The sequence below is a fragment of the Vigna angularis genome, chromosome 3, assembly GCF_016808095.1.
Source record: "Vigna angularis cultivar LongXiaoDou No.4 chromosome 3, ASM1680809v1, whole genome shotgun sequence".
NCBI lineage: Eukaryota > Viridiplantae > Streptophyta > Magnoliopsida > Fabales > Fabaceae > Vigna > Vigna angularis.
The window spans coordinates 14,769,437-14,790,269 of record NC_068972.1 but is presented as its reverse complement, the minus strand read 5'-3'; the positions used below and the strand labels follow the sequence as shown (position 1 = coordinate 14,790,269).

Here is a 20,833-nt window from a genome sequence, read left to right as displayed (position 1 = left end):
TTGAAATTAAAGAGTGGTCGTTGCGATGAAAATCTCGAGTTTCCCTTCGCTGGACTTTCAGGCGCTTTCGTCGCAATCTTTTTTAGCTTTTCAGTTTCATCAACCAGATTCATCTTCTTCTCATTCCCATTTATCATTGCACCTTCTTTCTTCAACAACTCTATGGCTTCGTCAATATCATTCATCGGCTTACTTATCGGAGTCCCTTTTTTTGGTGTTTCCATGATTTTGGGCCCGGGCCCAACCACCTTGTTGGGGTAATTACCATAGCCACCATAGTCGCCTCCAGTTGGACTTGCGCCTCCAACACCATATCCATTGTTCTTATACACAGGAATGGACTTGGGTTTCGACCATTCGTAATTACCGTGGTCACCACCATATCCATCATTGTAAACGGGACTCTCAGTGGGCTTAGGTTTGGACCTTTCTTTATTGTTGACGGTACCATAGTCATCACCATATCCATTATTTTTAACAGGACTACCACTGGACTTGGGCTTGTACCCTTCTTTGTTGTTGTAGCTTCCATAGTCACCACCATATCCATCATTATAAACAGGAGTGCCACTGGGCTTGGGTATGGGCTTATACCCTTCTTTGTTACTGTAGTCTCCATAGTCGGCACCGTATCCATTATTATAAACAGGAGTGTCGCTGACCTTGGGCTTGTACCCTTCTTTGTTATTGTAGTCTCCACAGTCAGCACCATATCCATCATAATAAACGGGAACGTCAGGGGACTTAGGCGTGTACCTTTCTTTGTTGTTGTAGTCCCCGTCATCAGTACCATATCCATCATTGTAAACTGGACTAAAAGTGGGCTTGGGCTTGTACCTTTCTTTGTTGTTATAGTCTCCATAGTCAGCACCGTATCCATCATTATAAACAGGACTCGAAGTGGGCTTGGGCTTGTACCTTTCTTTGTTGTTGTAGTCTCCATAATCAGCACCATATCCATCATTATAAACCGGAGCAGAAGAGGGCTTGGGCGTGTATCTTTCTTTGTTGCTGTAGTCTCCATAGTCAGCACCGTATCCACCATTATAAACAGGATCTGAAGTAGGCTTGGGCTTGTACCTTTCTTTGTTGTTGTAGTCTCCATAGTCAGCACCGTGTCCATCGTTATAAACAGGACCGGAAGTGGGCTTGGGCTTGTACCTTTGTTTGTTGTTGTAATCTCCATAGTCAGTACCGTAACCATCATCATAAACTGGAGTGGAAGTGGGCTTGGGCTTGTACTTTACTTTGGTGTTGTAGTCTCCGGGGTCAGCATAAACGGTAGTAGCAGTGGGCTTGGGCTGGGAGAAGTGGCCCGAGTGAGGTGAAGTAACAGGAATGGACCTTGGAGAATCAAGTTGATGCGGGGAAGCAGAAGCATGATGAGGAGGGTTTGTTCGACGTTCATGCTTCCATTCATCATCGCTCTCGTACTCATAAGGCCTCCTACCGACTGGAACTAATTTTTTGTTCCCAACGTATTCATCAGAGTAACCGCCACTTTTATATTTGGGGACGAAAGGAGAAAATGGCTTTGCGACAGTTTCACTTCTAACAACACTGCTAGTGTTGTAGGTGGATATGGTAGCGCTTTGGTACCTGAAACCAAACAGAGCCATGCCTCTCTCCTTTGCTTTTTAACTTAAATCTCCTGCAACTTCCCCTTTTATATAAGGAAATAAAGATGCTGAAACTTTGCGTTTCGACTAAGCCTGGTACCCATTGTCTCCTACTAAAATAGCTAGAAACATGAATGCAGAAGATTCAAACTTATCGTGATGCATAAGATAAGAGAATCATATGCTACTTATGACTTGTGTGGATTTTATTCATGTTCTTACTACATTCACTATATCTTTATATGCCGCGTCTGAAACAAAAGTAGAATCGTATTCCAAGCTAGTGGATGGAGGGTTGAATTAATTCCACTGGTTTTAGTGACTGCCATTGTTTTTCTACTACGTAAATCAACGTTGGAATCCGACGTAAAGAGAATCAAGTAAAGCGGAAAAACCACTACAAAAAAGGAGGATGTGAATGGATTTCATTTTCGGAGAAGAATCTGTGGAAATCTACACTTCAAAAAGTATTATTCACAGTGAAAATATATTCATTTAAGAGGTAAAAATATTAGAACATAATAATAAATTCAAAACATTAAAGAGGTGTACTTTTTAACACTGAATTCAACGTAGGTCCCTCATTTGCTCTCGCCAGTGGAGATAGCGATGGCTTCTCTCAATTTAATAAAGGATTAATAATTTCGGAGGTTCTTATGGGGGTGCAGAATTGTCTGTATTTTTTTTTATTCCAATTAGATTTATATAAAATTGAATCAATTTTAATCTAATTAGACTGGTCGACATAAAATTTGATGTCTGGTGGCATTAAGTACGTGGCAGAGTAAGGTTTCTTTACGTAGAATTAATTTATTTTTGTCAAAAACATGAATTCTGAGACGATTGTGTATAAATAAGAATTCCGAAATTATTAAACCTTTAATAAATTACTTAGTAACATATTCCTGAAGTGTGACTTCACTAATTTATTCGTCATATATATGCTGATTGTACAGTTTACTAAATGAATGGAGTGAAAAATCTCCCATCTTTAAAGTTTTTACGTAACGTGAGGTATAGGATTAAAATCAAAGTGAATTTGATCTAAAGACATAAATTAACTTTTAAATATTTTTTAGTATTGTATGAGTTTTTTAAATTCTAAATTAAAATCTAAATATTTAAAATTAGTTATAAATAGGTTTTTAATTAATTACAATTATTTGCAAATTAATTACAAATTAGGACTCAGTCAACATACCTAAATGGACTTATAACCCACCTTTGTTTTGACTCAATGTAACATGATTTCAACATGACATTCTCTGATATAAGTTTAATCTTAGTTATTTCTATCTTAATTAATATGATTTCATTTGATCTAGACTTTTATTAATCAAATTTTAATTGGTTAACATATGTCTGATTTCACTCAATTTGATGCTATCATAATATTTTTCGTTTTATATGGACTCAATTTTACTCGATCTAGTGTGGGTGACTTATCTGAGACTAGTATAATCTGACTTTTTTTAGTTTAAGGCTCAAATTAACATGAATCTAATTCTACTCATCATGAGTTTAACTTTATTTATCCAAACATAGTCGTATTTTTCTTGTCTCAATTTATGTCTCAATTTATGTTTCATTTTAACTAACTTAACTTGATTCAAGTCTAATCCGACTTTACCTATACTACATTTGGATTTGGATTGAATAAAAATATTTCATGTATATACAAATTTGCATTTTATTTTTCGTTTTCATATAAAATCTTCTTTCTATTTTAAAAGACTATCCATAAGTTAATCTTAATCTATAAACTTGATATTTTGTTACTACGAACTTTTTTACATATATATTTTTCAGCTCCACCCCACATTATATATTGAGAGGTCTAATGGACATCTTGACCATGTACTTTTTTTATTTCTCTTTTATATATAGAAATGTAATTAAAAATTAAAATAAGAAACTGTTCAATGCATTTTACTAGTTTTAAAAAGAAGGAAACCCTGAAAAAAGAAATCTAAAGGGTAACGATTTAAATTTCAAAATGATACATTAGTGGGGGAAAGAATTGAAGCACAAGAATATCAAAACAGTCCTGGACTAATAAATATCCTAAATAATTCCACCCTCCAAATTAAACTTTGTAACAAATGTACTGGTTATAAATATACAACAAATTCCTAATTGCTAATCTGGAACTATAATATGTGTTGAAATCTCCTCCCAGAGGTATTAACATATATTGAGTAATGGAAAAGGATTTTCCAGCCTTAAAACCTCCATGTTGTAGCATCTTTGGGACAATTTGCAATGGTGAAGTCTGACAAAGTAGCAACAAATTAACACTCAAGAACACCACTTAGTTCCTGACATGCAAATAAGACCAGAAAGAAATCCAGTTACATCATTTTCATATATATTTTCTTTGAAAAATATTTTTTTAACGACTACTTTTTATAACTGTTTTACGATTGTTTGTGTGATTAATCTATTCCAAATATACGAATTAATAATAAAATAGTGATACATAATTTATTATTAAAAAGTTATTAAAAAAATTGTTAACATGATCCATCTTCTTTCGAATATTCTTTCCATTATTGTTTTGTTGACTGCCAAGACAACTCTTACTCCTCTCTATTTTTTTATCACTTTCTGAAAATATGACTAGAATATCCTTTTTACCCTCTTCATATTTACAATTATATGTTTAATATATTTTTCTATTATTTTTCAATGACCAACATGCTCTCCACTACGACTATTCTTAGGCTTTATGACATTGACAAACAACTCGTAAACTTATGTTATTTAAAATCGAATGATTATAAAGATTTTTTCCACAAGTTTTAGAAAGGTAAGAAATATTGATAGGTGCTATGAAAAAACACATAACCAAGCAACAATTACCCCTAGGTCGATAAAAACAAACAATCATAAAATAATGCAACTTGATTTGTCTTACAATTACCATATTACATGTTATCATCATATTTTGGATTTTCTAATATATATCAAGTTCTCAAAAATTAAAATTAGGTGTGAGTAAAATAAATTGCACGGTTTAAAACTACATTGAACTAAAAAATAATTTTGTCTTGATTAAACTGAAAATTAGTTTAAGTAAAATTAATCAAACTATTTTGTCGGGTCGAAAGTTGAGAACCTAACCTAAATTTAAGACAGATTAGGTCAAAAGTTAAAACAGATCAAGTCACACCAATTCATTGTCTTTGTTAATTGATAATTCATGACAATTAATTTTGTCCAGTAATTAAAATAACAACTTCAAACATCAGAACACACCTGGAGAAATGAATAATGTCTTTCTTTTTTCTAATTAAAGGAAGTAATACTGTAGTATCATCATACAAGTTACAAACAGAAGGATATGTTTACAACTTGTATCAATCATATGCATCATTCTTAAAAGTTTGCATGCTCTAACAATGAATAAATGCAAAATAGGCATAATCTGCAAACAAGTTTTCTTCTTGGCAGACACAACAGGAAGGCTGAACGTTACTTGGTATTTTCGTTAGAAGAAGGTAACGAATTATTCAATACGCATTCGAGAAACCACCCTGGGAAGTCTTTTTCATCCTCAGTACCATCTAAATGGGTTAACTTCTTCCCCCATTGACCTCCACGGCTTCCCTCAGTAATAATGGAAAGAAGGGAAATGTCTGAGAATTGAAACGGAGGATAAACCATTGCATTAGTCTCAGAACTTCCATCCATTCTTGAAGTTGTATGACTTCTTATACCAATATCCTTTCCAGGTAGTAACTCCCCATTACTGGGGGCTGCACATTCCATTCTTTGCTTTCTTTTTCTCAGCCAATCAGCGAAGAGCCCTTTCAGTGTTTCTTGACCCATGTTAACCTGTTCAGTAAGGTAAAACTCACAATCTGTTTCCTTATATCTAAAGAAACAAGCAAATGCAACCACTTTCACAATGAAATTTTATGCAGAAAACTGCAGAAGCACACAACAGAATACCTCCAACCATATATAACTCAGTTATCCACGACATGATACCATGGACACAGGTACATGGTATACAACACATTTATTAATTCATTAAGTCATATGTTATTCCCTTGTCTCTGTCACATGAGCAACTTATTTTTCCTTTTTTAGGTGTACTCTGGCATTGATTAGTGTTTACATAAACAAATACTCCTTTCTCTAATCAATTAACCTTTGATCTTTTTTCTTTCTTTGCAAAATAAGAACCTTTGATATTCAATTAAGTCTTCACATTTCCTTTCTCAACAAAGAACGGTGTCTTCCATTCACCTTTCTTGTCTTCCTTTCAGTGCTCATAGGAACGACAGACCCGAAGCACTTCCCAAGCGAACAGAAAGGCAGACGCACCCTAAACTAGAACACACATCCCATCATAGTCAATGCCAATCAAATTTGGTGACACCCACATACTTCTAATATAAATGTATATAATCATGTCCATGTCAATAGTAACATCATTTCAAATGAACGACAATGGTGGACCCCAAATGTAGGAAGATGGATTACTTAAGCAGAGCTGCGTTAGCTTCAATAATTATTCCCGACAACGATAGCTTCCTCAAAATTTTAGGCTTAAACTTAATTCAGTTCCAAAAGTTATTTCATACGGCTTTCTGGACGTAATTATCTCCATGAAAGCAGTTTAAGGACCCAGTTTTGCAAACATACATGTCTTAGCAGTCAGTACAAGAGCGACACATTAGATGTTTCAGGTTTAAGTCTTTCAAGACTTTTAGCTATAACAGTAATCAACGAAGAATTTCTTATTTTTCCAATGTACTCGCTCAGATGTGTAAACTAGATATTAATTGGTACAATACAACCAACAAATAACATGGCAAAGACTAGTAGCAAAATCAGTATGATAAGAAATGCATGTGATTCGAGATGAGGATAAACTCATTTACCTTATCATCTTTAGGCTTGCCTACAATGTTAAGATCTGCCGAAGACATCTCAGCAGAAAAGCATTGAGGAGAGTCGAAATGTACGGACAAACATCCAAATCTGGTATCCACTGTGAACCATGGAGGAATGTTATTAACCTGTGGCAGTATGGAAAAACAAACAAATAAAAAGCTAGCCCCAAAACTGAAAAACTAATATAGTTAGAACAAGTAATAACTGAGTCAAATTGGTGATGATGAATATCAATACCTTCTCGAGTAGGTCCTCCTGTTTTTCCTCTAATGAAACCTACATAAGTTCAAATGTAAAGTATGAGTTATTTTGAACCAACCGATGGGCCCAATTAACTATAGTTGCACTTTGAAAATTATAAAATGAACACTTATGTATGCTCATTCCAAATGAATGTAAAAGTAATTCTTACGTTTCCATAGTCCTCAACTAGAGCACCTTTTGTAACTTCCCACAGCTTCACTGAACCAGAAGTATCCTATAAAGAGCCATTTATCAGCACGGAAGACGGCAAAAAGATTACGGAATAAATCTCAATATTAACATTTTTTTGCATAATAACACGAACAGAAAACACCATGATTACCTTTGTCAGGACATGTCTCTTATCATCCAAAACAGCATGTTGTACCATTGCAGGGATACCAGGAATAGTTAATGTTGGTTGTTTATATACAGGAACCTATTTGATGTTTATAATTTTGACCACAAAAAAAAGGTATCAGTGTCCCAAACAGAATACCAGAGAACATTGATTTGTCAATAGAAAATTCTTCAGACGATAGTTCCTTCATATCCCCAAAAATAAGATATACTAAAGAGGGATACATACACAAATTAGTGTAATGTGTTCCCAGAGAAATACAACAACACTAGCTAGATAAATTAATAAAATTAGCATGTTGGACTTTTGAGAGAAACAAATATAACATACAGGAGTAGATTCTTCTACTGACACCCGTACTCTCGAAAGTGACAAATTTCCAGTTAGTAGAGAATTGTCTCTTTGGAAAATCTTTCGAGGGTTGCGTCCTTCGGCACTCCATCTGTGAACTGAAGAGTCCGTTGATGTAACCCATATGTTATCATCATGCAAAGCCAATTGAAGAATAGGATTTTCCTCAGTACAGAGCAAAGCACTCTCTCTTGTTTGCAAGTCTGTCAAGTATACCTACACATATAAAACAATTAGGAATCACCAAACGAGCTTCACTGTTCAATTAATTTTGTATACAAAACTGCACTCACTGAAAGATCTCTGCCACCACTGTAAACATGACTAAATGTTGAAGTGCAGGCTAGAGCCCAAACAGAATCTGTATGAACTACATAAGAATGAATACAACGTTGCTGACCAATATCCCAAAGCCTATAACGAAAAAAGGTGTGTTTAGCCAATCATGTAGTAAAAAGAAATTATTATAACACCATACAGATGCACTTTACCTTATCCTAGAGTCTGACGATCCTGATATGCAAAACCTGCAATAATAAATGTTAAAAACAATATCAAACGCTTGTGGGGGGGGGGGGGAGTATTGCTTATTTTCCAGGAAAGGATGGAGAAAAGAGTAGAAAAACGTGTTGAATCAACAAACCTTCCAGTACTATCCAAAACTAAAGCCCTGATGTTATCTGTATGTCCTTTTAGCTTTGAAGTCTTTGATCCAGATCTCGGATCCCAAACACGCACAACCTGAAAAAGATAAAACCCCCACTATCCTATAATGTAAACGACGTTATATCCAAAAGTAAAAGCAGAATCCAGAAATGAAAACGTGAATAAGAATACCATACTTTACCTGTTCTGTACCACCAGAGACAAGAAGTGTTCCAGCCTCATTCATTGCCAATGCATAAACAGATTCCTTATACCCTTTGACACCAATTGGAGTGTATTCTTGAGTTTGAGTAGTGTCCATGGATATATTCTTTCTTAATATGGTGGTCACTGGTAAGGAGTTTCCTGAAGCATTAGCACCATTTGAATTATCACCATCCATCGTACCATTGCATTTTGCAACTGGAGCTAGTGCAGCTTCAATATCCCATATAAAGACCTCTCCGCCAAGACCACCAGAGGCAACCACGGTGTTCTAAAATTCACGATACTACTAAAAGATCAGAAATGGATTTGATAAGATACAAAAATATTTAAGCACACAACAAAACCAAGAAAAGCCATTTTCTTCGTTTCCAATTCATAAGAAGCATGAAAAAGTTAAGTGTACATTACATCTTTTTCAGCTGTAGCAAGGCAAGTAACATAATCTTTGTGTCGGCGGAGTGTTCTAGTACATGTTCCATTGGACAAAGCATTCCATGTCTGACGCAAACATACGACAACCAAGTTAAACAAAAGTGGGGCGAAAAAACTAAATTAGTACTAATGTATATATAGTCATCATATGAGTAGAGCAAGGATAAATTACAACAAATAACAACTAAGAATCGACAAACCTTAATGGTTGTATCTGAAGAACATGAAACAAGAACATTATCACTGACAAGAACAACATCATTAACCTGCAAATTACACACATAATTAATACAAAAGCCAAAAAAGTTAAAAACAAAAGGGAAAAAAATCATAAGATAAATAAAGATCACCCAGTCAACATGAGACTCAAAGTTAGCAGAGAATGATGGAATATCGTCAACCAATGCCCATCGTTTTAGAGTGCTATCCCGACTTCCAGTGAAGAGATAATCAAACCCATCAGATGGCGCAGACTTAAGCAGAGACAAACAATTTATGCCTGCAGAATGCTGCCGAAAAGAACAAACTTTTAAGTTAGTATATAAAATTCATCAACCAAGAATATTTTCAATTTTTTCAAGGTTTTTTTGTCTTAAAAAAATGCACGATTGATGCCAAAAGAGTATATTACATGTAATTATTGAAATAAAAATCCAAGTGCATGAACAAAGTGATAGAGACAATATAGTGTACAAAAAACTATTGATAAAGCCTTAATTGACAACAAGGTAAAATAATGGGTTTAAGGAAAATGTGAAAGAAACAATCTGCATGGATAAAGATGCAAGTTACAAAAAAACAAACATAAAATTCTCCGATTTTCGTATAAAAGAAGAACAAAGATTTTATGAGTTCACCTTTGTGTCATCAGCATTATTCACCACGTACGATAATCTCTTCTCCTTCCGTGGTCGATTTGAATTGTTTGCGTTCCTCGCATTACCAACGCGTTGCATTGCTGAAATATGTCATTCCACAAATGAAAAATCACATAGCAAACCAACAAACAAATTACAAGATGTGTAAACGTGTTATACTCATTCCCTAACCAAAAAAGAGATACAACTCTTGAAAATAATCCAACTATAACTAGAGTTCGATATAAATAACAAAATTAAACACATGAGAAAAAAATCCAAAAACCTAATATTTGAAGTTTTAGGTTAAATATAATGTCAACTCCTTATTTTGATTAACACTGAATATATATATATATATATATATGTATATATTAAATATATATATTAAATATATGACTACCGTACTTAATTAAAATATCAACAATCATTATAGTCCATAAAATATCAACCTTTCACTCAAGCACTATAACATTGTATTAGGCATTTAATTCTTTTCGTATGGAGTAAAACAGTTTCTGTTAAGTCGAATTGCAATTGCAACTAGTAAACAAAATAACAAAACCAAATACCATATAAGCAGTTAAAAAGCCAAAGGTAGAGTCGAAGTAGGATTTGTAGAATAAACAATTTCATTGGATGAGATCGTTATCAAATGATAAATAACGTCAAAATTGAACTTACCACTAAAGTTTTTTCCTAATTTTCGTTCCATTCTTTCCCTACCAATGCTCAATTTATCAATAATTTAACAACAATTTCATGCTCAGAACTTGAGTCAATAGAATACCTAATTAGTGTACATAATAAAAATAAAAAAATCAAATAACAAAAGTAGCCACTTTTAGATCTTTACCCGGATTAACTAACATGCTGATCCCAAGGCTAAGAAATCCTAAATGGTCTGCATAAAAATTTCATAAGAAGAATGCATTAGAAATATAAAATGGAATGAAACAAAAGATGAAGTATGAAATCTCTGTGAAATCTCACCAGTTATAATTACAAAAGTGCGTTACACATTGTTTTGTAGTGTTAAAAGTTTAAAGTTTTGTTGTGTCTGATAGACACAAAGAAAAAAGAAGGGAGTGAAGAATACATGGAAATATAATTGGTGTTGGATTGGTTATTTGAATTGATATATTCTTTTATAAATTGATAGTAAGATTGTCATTTTGGTATATATGTTGCTCAAGATTTGAGCCTAATTTATCGTATTACCGTTTCATTATTTGATTAAATCTATCCCATTTTCAGTTTACAGGATGTAACTTTAATGGAATATTCTTTTTCATCTTGAGAGAAGAGAATGAGTCTTAGAAACTAACTTATTTTTTTCAATTGAAAAAAAAATTCTTTAAATTTTAAAAAAAATGTATTAATTATGAATATTATTTAATAAACATGATTATAAATATTATTTTATAAACATGATGGACATAATTATAAATATTATTTGATTGATATAATATTATAAAAATGATTTGTCATTATTTAATTATATGTATATATTTTTATGACTAATAAATTTTAAAACAAGAAAACTTATCTTGTTTCTTATATTCTTTCGTCACTAATATATCAACTCTTACATAATTATATCAACTTCTATTAAATTAGGGACATTATTTAATAGACATAATTATCAATATTATTTTATTATTAATTGAAAAATATATTCTTAACATATATATATATATATATATATATATATATATATATATATATATATATATATATATATATATATATATATATATATATATATACATCCAATTAAACAAAAGGTAAAAAATATTACTCCTAAAAAGTTGACATAGGATGGCGAATGAATATAAGAGATGAAATGAATTTTGTTGTTCTAAACTTTATTAGTTATAAAAAAAATATATTTACACCAATTAACTAAAGACAAAAAAATATTACTCCAATAAAAGTTCATCAAATAATGTCCGTAATGTTATGTACACAAAATAATGTTCGAAATATTATGTTCACAAAATAATATTCATATTTATCAAATAATATTAATAATGATGTGTATTAAATAATGTCCATAATTATGTTTGTACCATACGCTACTAATATATCTTTTAATAAAATAAATAAACTATCTCAGTATACTTTCAAATTTGAATTAAAATTTTTATTAAAATTTATTTATATTTTATTAACTAATAACTTACCTTTTTTCACCTTCTTAATTCAGTTATTTTTGTTAATTATGCCCATCTGATAAGAATATATCTTTTACTAAAATAATAACCCATAATAATATCTCATATATACTTTCAAATTAATTCAGTTATTTTTGTTAATTTAAATTTTTTAACTTTTTTATGTGCTTATAATCTTGTAACTCCAAAAATTAGAAATTTCTTTTAATACTTTTATTAATTATTCAATATTTTTAAACATTTTTAATCTCTTATTACCGTTTAACTTGAGAAATTATAATAACAATATATTTAAAAATGTGTACGCATGCAACAACAGTTTATTTTAATTATAATGTGAATCACAAGCCTTCGGTAGGAGTATTTCCAAAATTCAGTTATTATACCAGGTTTTTGAATGTATTTTCCAGTTGTTTATATTATATTATATATTATATATATATATATATATATATATATATATATATATATATATATATATATATATATATATATATATATATATATATCAATTAAATGATTGCAAGTAAAAATCTAACATATTAGTTTAAATAATATTTAAGATTATTAATATTCATCTAAAAATGTTTAAAGATCTAAAACATGTTTAAACTTCATATTGAATATTAATTTGCTCAATTGACTTGTGATTCAGTTTGTGAGATTGTCAATAGCCACCAAAATCCCAAATAATAATTCAGCATACCAAAACAATTTTAAAAGTTAGACCAATCCTTAATGAACAGACCCAAAAGATAAAGTTCCTTCATAACCCAATTCCTTTAAAAATTTTCCTGTCAAAACCCTCTTATAAAACAAAAACGAAACTTTTCATTGGTTCAAAATCCAACCGAAATTTCCAACCAATTATAACATCAAATCCATCCATTTAAGCATCCAAATCAGATACATTCAACAAACAATCACAATAACTTTATTTAAACATCAGACAATATATATACAAACCAAATTTCGTTACCTTAATGACCAAATCGCTCCAAAAAACTTAATATAACCTCAAATCAATAACTTTATTTAAATATTAGACAATATATATACAAACCAAATTTCGTTACCTTAATGACCAAATCGCTCCAAAAAACTTAATATAACCTCAAATGTACAGAAGTCTTATATGTTCTTACAAATCACAAAATCACGATCAAGATACACAGTTAGAATAACGAGTTAAAAAATACTTACATTAACTTAAAAGTCACAATGAAACCCAATGTAACAAATATAAAAACAGAAAAGCTTTTTGAAAATTCAACGGACTCAAACGGAAAAATTGATCGATCTAGATTGAAGTGATATCAATTATATTATTTCGATTCTTCAATTAGATGAGCAGAGAGGAAGAACACTATAGAAGTCAAAGAACTATAGAAAATTAAAGAGATAATATGTTTTAAAATAATAAAACTTGTTCTTAATGAAACTATTTATATTAAAACTTTTAATATTAAAATAATTAAGTTTTACTATTTTTTCATCGTCATCAATCTTAAAATATTATTTTTTAGGGTTTTACTTATTTAATGTGGTGAAAAAAAACAATTATAACACTATTATTTTACAAAAATATAAGGTTTTCACGTCATAAAATAAAAACAAATTTATTTTTTAAACAATAAAAAATGTCAAAAATTAAAAAAATAAACAGAAGAAAAAACATTTTAATATGATATTTAAAAATATACTTCAATTGTAAATTTAATAATTTGAAAAGTTTTCAAAAATCTAAATATATGCTGACGGATAATTTTATTTTAGTGCATTCCTATTCACCGAATTTAACTGTAGTTTGTAAAAATTTATTACAACAAATAGCTACTTAAATTTAAATTAAATATATTTACAATTAATAAAAGTGATAAGAAATATATAATGAATTTCATTTAGTATGGAATTTTTATATCATACGCAATTATATATCACATTTAAGTTTTGACCATATATTTAAATAGAATCAAAATACGGTTTTAGTTTTGAAATCAATTTCTTATAAAATAATTTTTAAAAATTGATTTTAAAGTATGATATCTTCTTTACTGAGTTATATTTTAAATTAATAAATAATAAAATTGGTAAAATAATTATTTTAAATTTAAAAAAAATATTGAAAGATTAAATTTAAAAACAAATGTGAAAATCAGAAATCTATATATAGATATAAATTCAATAAGAACATAAAGATTGTAGCTAAAACACTTTAATTTTTAATTAGGTTTGTATTCTGTTTTAATTCATAAAAAAAAGTGAATAAATATTACTTAAAAAAATTAATTTTAGTTAGATTAACTTTAAATTGAATAGTGTTTCGACTTAGAAGACACATAATTATATTAAGTTTAAATTAATTCAATTTAAATATTATTTGAATTTAATTCATTCAACCAAAAAGTTGAACACATGATGTAACATATGATTTAGAAAAAATGATATCCCATATGATTTTACGATTTTGTTAAACATATATATATATATATATATATATATATATATATATATGATTTTACAATTTTGTTCTATTATCCTAACAATTTTATTATATCATGATCAAAAGTAAAATCTGAATTAAAAACACTATACAAAATTTTAACTATAATATTATTCTTAGTTTATTTTTTAACAAATTTTAAAATGAAAAAAAAAATCTAAGTTAAATGAGAATTCCATTTTCTACAAAATCATGCCAATAATCTCAATAACCAACCTAACACTTCTATATTAATATTTACAGACACATGTATAGACATAGAGAGGTAGCATAAGAAGTGATACAAAAAATTAATAAGTACAACTTCCAAAGCTGTGCAAACCAAAATCTACTGCTTTTTCTGAGGTTTGCCAACAAGGGTAGCGCAGAGGAACACTTGACAAGAGAGTGAAAAATTTAATATACAAAACATTTATTAAACAATTTTTAATTCATTATAACTTTACTACAACTTCTAATAAACATAAATCAAAATAACTTCAGTAGAGTACCTCTTTTCATTTTAAAAAAGAAAAATATATTAAATAAACTCAACCATTATTTGTATGAGTTCGGGAAGATGTACTAGAAAAGAAATTAAAATATCAATTTTAAAAACAAAAATAAAAGAACTACAAAATCTGAAAGATAAAAGTGTATTTAAATCAAAATTTCATTCATGCAAGGCTTTATTATTATTTTAAAAAAATTGTTTGACAAGTAAACGTGGTCATTACTTTTTAAATATTCTGGACCATATTACAACAGATGGTTGGTACATACAGAGTTCTATTTTTCTTAGCAGACTTTAAAATGCAGCTAACACACAAAATAAATAAAATAGCACAGTGACATATCATAAGATGTAGCAGTATCTGGACCTCATTTATTTATTTTCTTCATGTAGAAATTAAAATGTTACGAACTAAATACGGTTGTATTTTTTATTTATTTCTTTATATAGGGAGAACATACGTAATTATTATGCAATGCAATAAATAGAGTATAGAAGTATATCTCTCTTCAATAAATTTTTTGAATGTTAGAAATTAAGAATTTGTCTGAAACAATGCCAGAAAGGATGAACCAACCACGTTCTCCATTGCTTGCTTCTGGTCAAAGTTTAACTCAAAAGCACTGACACTGAGTAGTGAGTTTTGTAAGCAAAAGGAACATCCTTTTCGCTTTAATTTCAACTCTGCCACTCCGCTCCTCACGCTCCCATCATCAAAACTCAACCTTTGTTACACTTCACACAATTCAAGTTCAAGATCTCATCTCGACCAACAAAAAATATTCTTACTCCAACGCTGTTCTTGATATCATTATTATTATTATTACTTGTTTCTCTTATTATTGTAGTATTACAAACAAACTCCTTTTTTCACTCCCAATCAGTAATCAGGATCCTCCAGTGTTCAATCATTGAAAATAACCAACTTCCTCTCTACACCTTTTACTTCGTTCTGTGTGAGTTGAAAATCCGTGCTTACTTTTTTTCTTTTTGGGTTTATGGTTTACGTTACATGAATCATGGAAAATGTTTCTTCTATATTACAATTTCATTATAACGCGTGTTTCACCTGCTCCATTGCGTGTCTCGAGGTGAAGGGGTTCAATTTCAACCTATAGTGGGTGTCTAGAAGCTTCGTTTCGTTGATCGTTGTTTCTCATGAGTCAGTTAGATTGACTTTTATCTGATAGGAGTCGGAAAAAAAGGAAAAGAACAGATCTTTGAGTAGTACTAGGTTGCAGTGATAGCTTCTATAACTTTCATAATCGTGTCTTACATAAGGTCTTTTATTTTAGGGGCTGTGTTTCATTTCATGTTCTTGGGTAGTGATAATGCCTGTTCCCAACGGCGAAGAGCAAGTTCTGTTTGCTTCGGAAAATGCAAGTGAGGTTTCAAAGTCACCCTCGTTGGATTTGAACCCAGATTCAGATTCAGTTGATGGGTCCCCACCTGTTTCCACCGTTTACACTGATGTGGGTGTCGTGCCAGAACACCAAAAGAACGAGCTTGAGCACTTTATATCCAATTTAGAAAGTATGAATAATTGAAGACACACCCGTGTCTCTGTTTCATTGTATTGTGGCTTACGGATTTAAATCTGTGAAATAAATGTCGCTGATTCATTTCTCTGGGTCGGGCTGAATTACTTGTGTAGGAGAAATAGAGGAGTTGAGGGTCAACCAGAAGAAATTGGATAAAAAGCGTAGAGAAGCACTGAGCAAGATATTGGACATCAAAGGTACTAATATACTAATTATATATTGACTGAATAAGGTTATGTTAATTGTTTACAAAGTGTTGAAGAATTGTGTTTTGCTATCCAGGGAGCATTCGAGTATTTTGTAGAATTCGACCAAATCTGGTAACGGAGAAGAGAAGAATTGCTGAACCGGTATCAGCTGGACCAGAAAAAATTCGGGTTAAGTGGGGAGGAACAAAGAAAGATTTTGAGTTTGATAAAGTTTTTACTCAAGAAACAAGCCAAGGCTAGTATTAAGTGTCGGTATGCTTGCGAATTTTGATTATCTTATTGTAGTTCCAAGTTGTACTAAAGAGGGGGTATTGTGCGCTTGTTTGAACTCTGCAGAAAGTGTTTTTGTTGAGGTTGAGCCAATTCTGAGATCTGCAATGGACGGGCACAATGTATGTGTGTTTGCTTACGGTCAAACAGGCACAGGCAAGACATTCACCATGGTTAGTCAATTCAACGTTGTGTTGTTATTATTTGTGTGCTTGTGCTAAACACTTCTGTTACCTAGTATATGGGGCAGCATTGACATGCAATAGTTGTTTTTAGGATGGTACAAACGAGCAACCTGGGATTATTCCGCGTGCTCTTGAAGAGCTCTTTCATCAAGCCTCTTTGGATAGCTCATCTCCTTTCACCTTTTCGATGAGCATGTTAGAAGTTTATATGGGCAATCTCAGGGATTTGCTAGCTCCAAAACCGTCTGGTAGACCACATGAACAACCTATGACGAAGTGGTAACATACTCTTGTTCCTTTTTCAATGATTGAATTCCATGGAATAGTATGTATGAAACTCTGGCTAACTGACCCTTTTGTATAGCAATCTCAATATCCAAACCGATCCAAAGGGGTTGATTGAAATTGAGGGTCTCTCTGAAGTTCAAATAAGTGATTATGCTAAAGCGAAATGGTGGTACAACAAGGGTAGAAGGTTCAGATCCACCTCGTGGACTAATGTGAATGAAGCATCAAGCAGGTCACACTGGTGGGTCATAGGTCTAGTTAGATACTTCAAAGTATTTTAATGGTTTTCTCAGCTTGATGGTTACTTTATCTGTTTAGCTTCATATATCTAGCTTAACGAGGATAAGCATATTTCGACGTGGGGATGCTTTGGAAGCTAAAAGTGAAGTAAGCAAACTGTGGATGGTTGATCTTGGTGGCAGCGAACGGTTGCTTAAAACTGGAGCCAAAGGACTGACACTGGATGAGGGCAGAGCCATTAATCTTTCTCTTTCAGCTTTAGCTGATGTTGTTGCAGCTTTGAAAAGGAAGAGGGGCCATGTGCCTTACAGGTAAATACAATGCAGATTTTGATTCTGTCATTGCCAATTATGTTCCAGCTGCTAGATTCTTTTGTGTGCCTTAAAAAGCAATTTAGCTACAGAGATGAGTCCTTTTTTACTGCGGCTAGTTTTTTATACTATCCTTGTTTCTTTCTCGACAGTCAAAGTACAAGTGGTTAGTGATTCATGCTACTTTACTTGCAGGAATAGCAAGCTGACTCAATTACTCAAAGATTCTCTTGGTATGATACTATTTCTCGATTTCTAAACTAAATTGTACACCACCAACTTTTGTGCACCTTGTACAAAATTAGAAATTCATATGCTGTCTTAGTATGTGCTGTTTTATATCTAAAATATAAAAGGTCTGACCTTTGTAACCGCATACTCAAGGGTATGGCTCAAAGGTTTTGATGCTCGTGCATATAAGCCCATCTGAAGAAGATGTCTGTGAGACAATTTGCTCCTTGAACTTTGCAAAGAGAGCGAGAGCAATAGAGTCCAACAAAGAAGTGTCCATGGTAACTTTCTTAATTTTTTCTTAAGCAACTTCCTCAGTAGACACTGTTTGAAGATTGCTGACTGCATGCATACACTGTAGGAAGTGAAGAAGCAAAGGGAGAAGAAGATTATGGAGCTAGAGGAAGACATCAAGGAAGCTGAAAAACAACGGCAGAATTTAAGGGAACAAACAGAGAAGATTGAGTTGAAGTTAAATGATAGTAAAAAGCTCATATCAATGACAGATAGTCCTGTGGAAAGTGATGACATGAAAGCCTCAATTAGTCCCCAAGATGATGTGAAAGAGGTGATTGAAACTCCCAAAGCATCTAAGAAGCCCATCAAAAGAAACTTCTCCAACTCAATGCCTCGATTCATGACTTCAACAGTGGCAAGTCGCCAAAGGCAAAGTGCTGCAGAGCGAGACATTGGCACTGTGAAATTGAAAAGCCATAGATCAACAATGGTGTCGAGAAGTTCCATCCATTTTTCGTATTCCCAATCGTTGAGTTATTCAGATATCCGCATCAAAGCATTGCTGCGAAGTTCAAATGGAAAATCTCGGCATGCTGAAGCAGATAGTGTTCCAATTCCGGAGCCTGTTCTCACAGAAAGGCCTAAATGCAATGATTTGGAATCAAAAGTCACAACCCCTCGAAGCAGGATGGTTACATCTTCTGACCAAAGCTTGAGATTTTCGCTGGGTCGTCACAGAAGAAGGATGTCTGATCTGATCTGATCTCAAGATTGCAGCTTTTTTGAAGGGATTGCATGTTTAACATTTTGCAATTTATATTTGTGTATAACAAATAGTAGCGAGTGGTATACTAATAGGTGTGTTTGGTTGGTGTTTTCTGGGTTGGGATCTGTTAATTACTTCATTAACATGATCTTTCTCTGTTTTCAAGCTTGTTGTGTAACTATTTGTTAAGACTAACTCACTGAAGTTTGACATTATGACCTTTTAAATGTAGATATAGGAAGAAAGTAAGCAGAGTGTTGAAGAAAATTGTCCATGAAGAATTGGAGGAACTGCTCCCATTTAATGTTTTTTCTTTTACATCCATTGTTACTAACTGCATCCATACTAAAAAAGAGAAGAACAAAATCTTACTCCACTTCTATTGTTGCCGCTGATATCATTGCAGCACAGCAATGGCACATATTTGGGAATTTTTTAGGGTTTCTTTTTAAGATATGAGAAATATAAAAGTTATATATTGAATGAAAAAATGTATTCTTTTATTTTATTAATTTTTTAAAATATAAAGTAAAATGTAACAGAATACAAATATTTATAATATCTTAGTATTAATTTTTTTAATTTAAATAATAAGTAAATTTTAAAACTGAAAAATATTTTTAACAGTTGAATATTTTTAACTAATTTTTTTTTAAAACTCATTACACAGTGTGAAGAGTTTGTTTCAGAAGTTCTGTTTATGAAAGTTTGTTCTCAAATGTAATAAACATATATATATATATATATATATATATATATATATATATATATATATATATATATATATATATATATATATATATATATATTCTGAACAGTTTAAGTATGTTCTGTTTTTTTTTCAAAAATATTAATCTGAAAATTCAATTTTAAAAATTGTTATGAAAAACTTTTGAAAAATTTTCAAAACAGATAATTCAAATTACTTTTATATAATTTTAAGAATTATGAAAAATCAGTTGATTGATACGTCATGATTGATTTTAAAAATTCGGTTAAATTAGATGCTTATTATACTTTTAATCTATATTTCCATATAATTTTCGTTTTAAAATAATAATATTTAGAGACTAAATTAAATAATTTTATTTTAGTCTTCTAAATTTAAAAAATAATTTGTCTTATAACTTTTTTTTTAAGTTTGTAACTCTACATACAATACTTTGCTTGCAAGGCAATCATTTTAGTTCTGTATTTTTATCATCAAAACCTCTATAATATGTATACACATTTTTCTTTTATTAAATATATTTAGTCTAACAACATTTAAGCAATTAATAGATTTTTTTTTCAAATTACAGAAATTAAAAAATAATTTTAAATTTAGAGAACCATCAATAAATGTATTCCAAATTTGAAAGAATAAAAACATATTTAAGAGGAAAACTGTGCTGTATAAATGCTCATTATGAGTACGGATACTACAATTACTTTCAAAATACTGTATTTTTATATATTTTATTAGCTACATACGTATGAAAGAAAAATACCATAAGCTTATGAACAATGACTTTTTATACATACACACAATTACTAGCAATACAAGCGTGAAGTCTTAAAAAACAAAACTTAAAAATGCAGTTTTGGGACCTTTAAATTGATTCTTCTTGATTTCAATAATTTTTACAACTGTAGTCCTAAATTTTTATTCCTTTTATTGTGACTCATTAACATACTCATTAAAAAAATACAATTATAAAGTAGCCGTACTTAAATTTTAAAAATTGCAAAATTGAACAGT

General features: G+C 31.0%; 2 protein-coding genes across 4 annotated transcripts; one reads left to right on the top strand and one right to left on the bottom strand.

The window, feature by feature from the left end:
• Positions 1 to 4,922: 4,922 nt before the first annotated feature.
• LOC108344157 (uncharacterized) lies at positions 4,923 to 9,740 on the bottom strand. Its single transcript, XM_052874474.1, has 14 exons — positions 9,642 to 9,740; positions 9,135 to 9,293; positions 8,985 to 9,050; positions 8,761 to 8,850; positions 8,327 to 8,620; positions 8,123 to 8,220; positions 7,971 to 8,006; positions 7,773 to 7,893; positions 7,459 to 7,695; positions 7,111 to 7,206; positions 6,937 to 7,002; positions 6,762 to 6,800; positions 6,512 to 6,649; positions 4,923 to 5,456 (listed from the first exon to the last, which is right to left on the bottom strand). The coding sequence occupies exons 1-14, from the start codon at positions 9,738 to 9,740 to the stop codon at positions 5,094 to 5,096; spliced, it is 1,902 nt and encodes a 633-aa protein (XP_052730434.1). The 3' UTR covers positions 4,923 to 5,093.
• Positions 9,741 to 15,351: 5,611 nt separating this feature from the next.
• LOC108346159 (kinesin-like protein KIN-14U) lies at positions 15,352 to 19,410 on the top strand. Of its 3 annotated transcripts, none has more exons than XM_017585177.2 (11): positions 15,352 to 15,770; positions 16,110 to 16,347; positions 16,469 to 16,552; positions 16,638 to 16,799; positions 16,901 to 17,007; positions 17,111 to 17,298; positions 17,384 to 17,548; positions 17,640 to 17,858; positions 18,054 to 18,091; positions 18,243 to 18,370; positions 18,451 to 19,410. In XM_017585177.2, the coding sequence occupies exons 2-11, from the start codon at positions 16,146 to 16,148 to the stop codon at positions 19,087 to 19,089; spliced, it is 1,932 nt and encodes a 643-aa protein (XP_017440666.2). In that variant the 5' UTR covers positions 15,352 to 15,770; positions 16,110 to 16,145; the 3' UTR covers positions 19,090 to 19,410. The 3 variants fall into 3 exon arrangements, with proteins under 3 accessions (XP_017440666.2, XP_052731255.1, XP_017440668.2); XM_017585179.2 differs by having other exon boundaries at positions 15,434 to 15,450; XM_052875295.1 differs by having other exon boundaries at positions 15,352 to 16,347.
• The last annotated feature ends 1,423 nt before the right edge of the window (positions 19,411 to 20,833 follow it).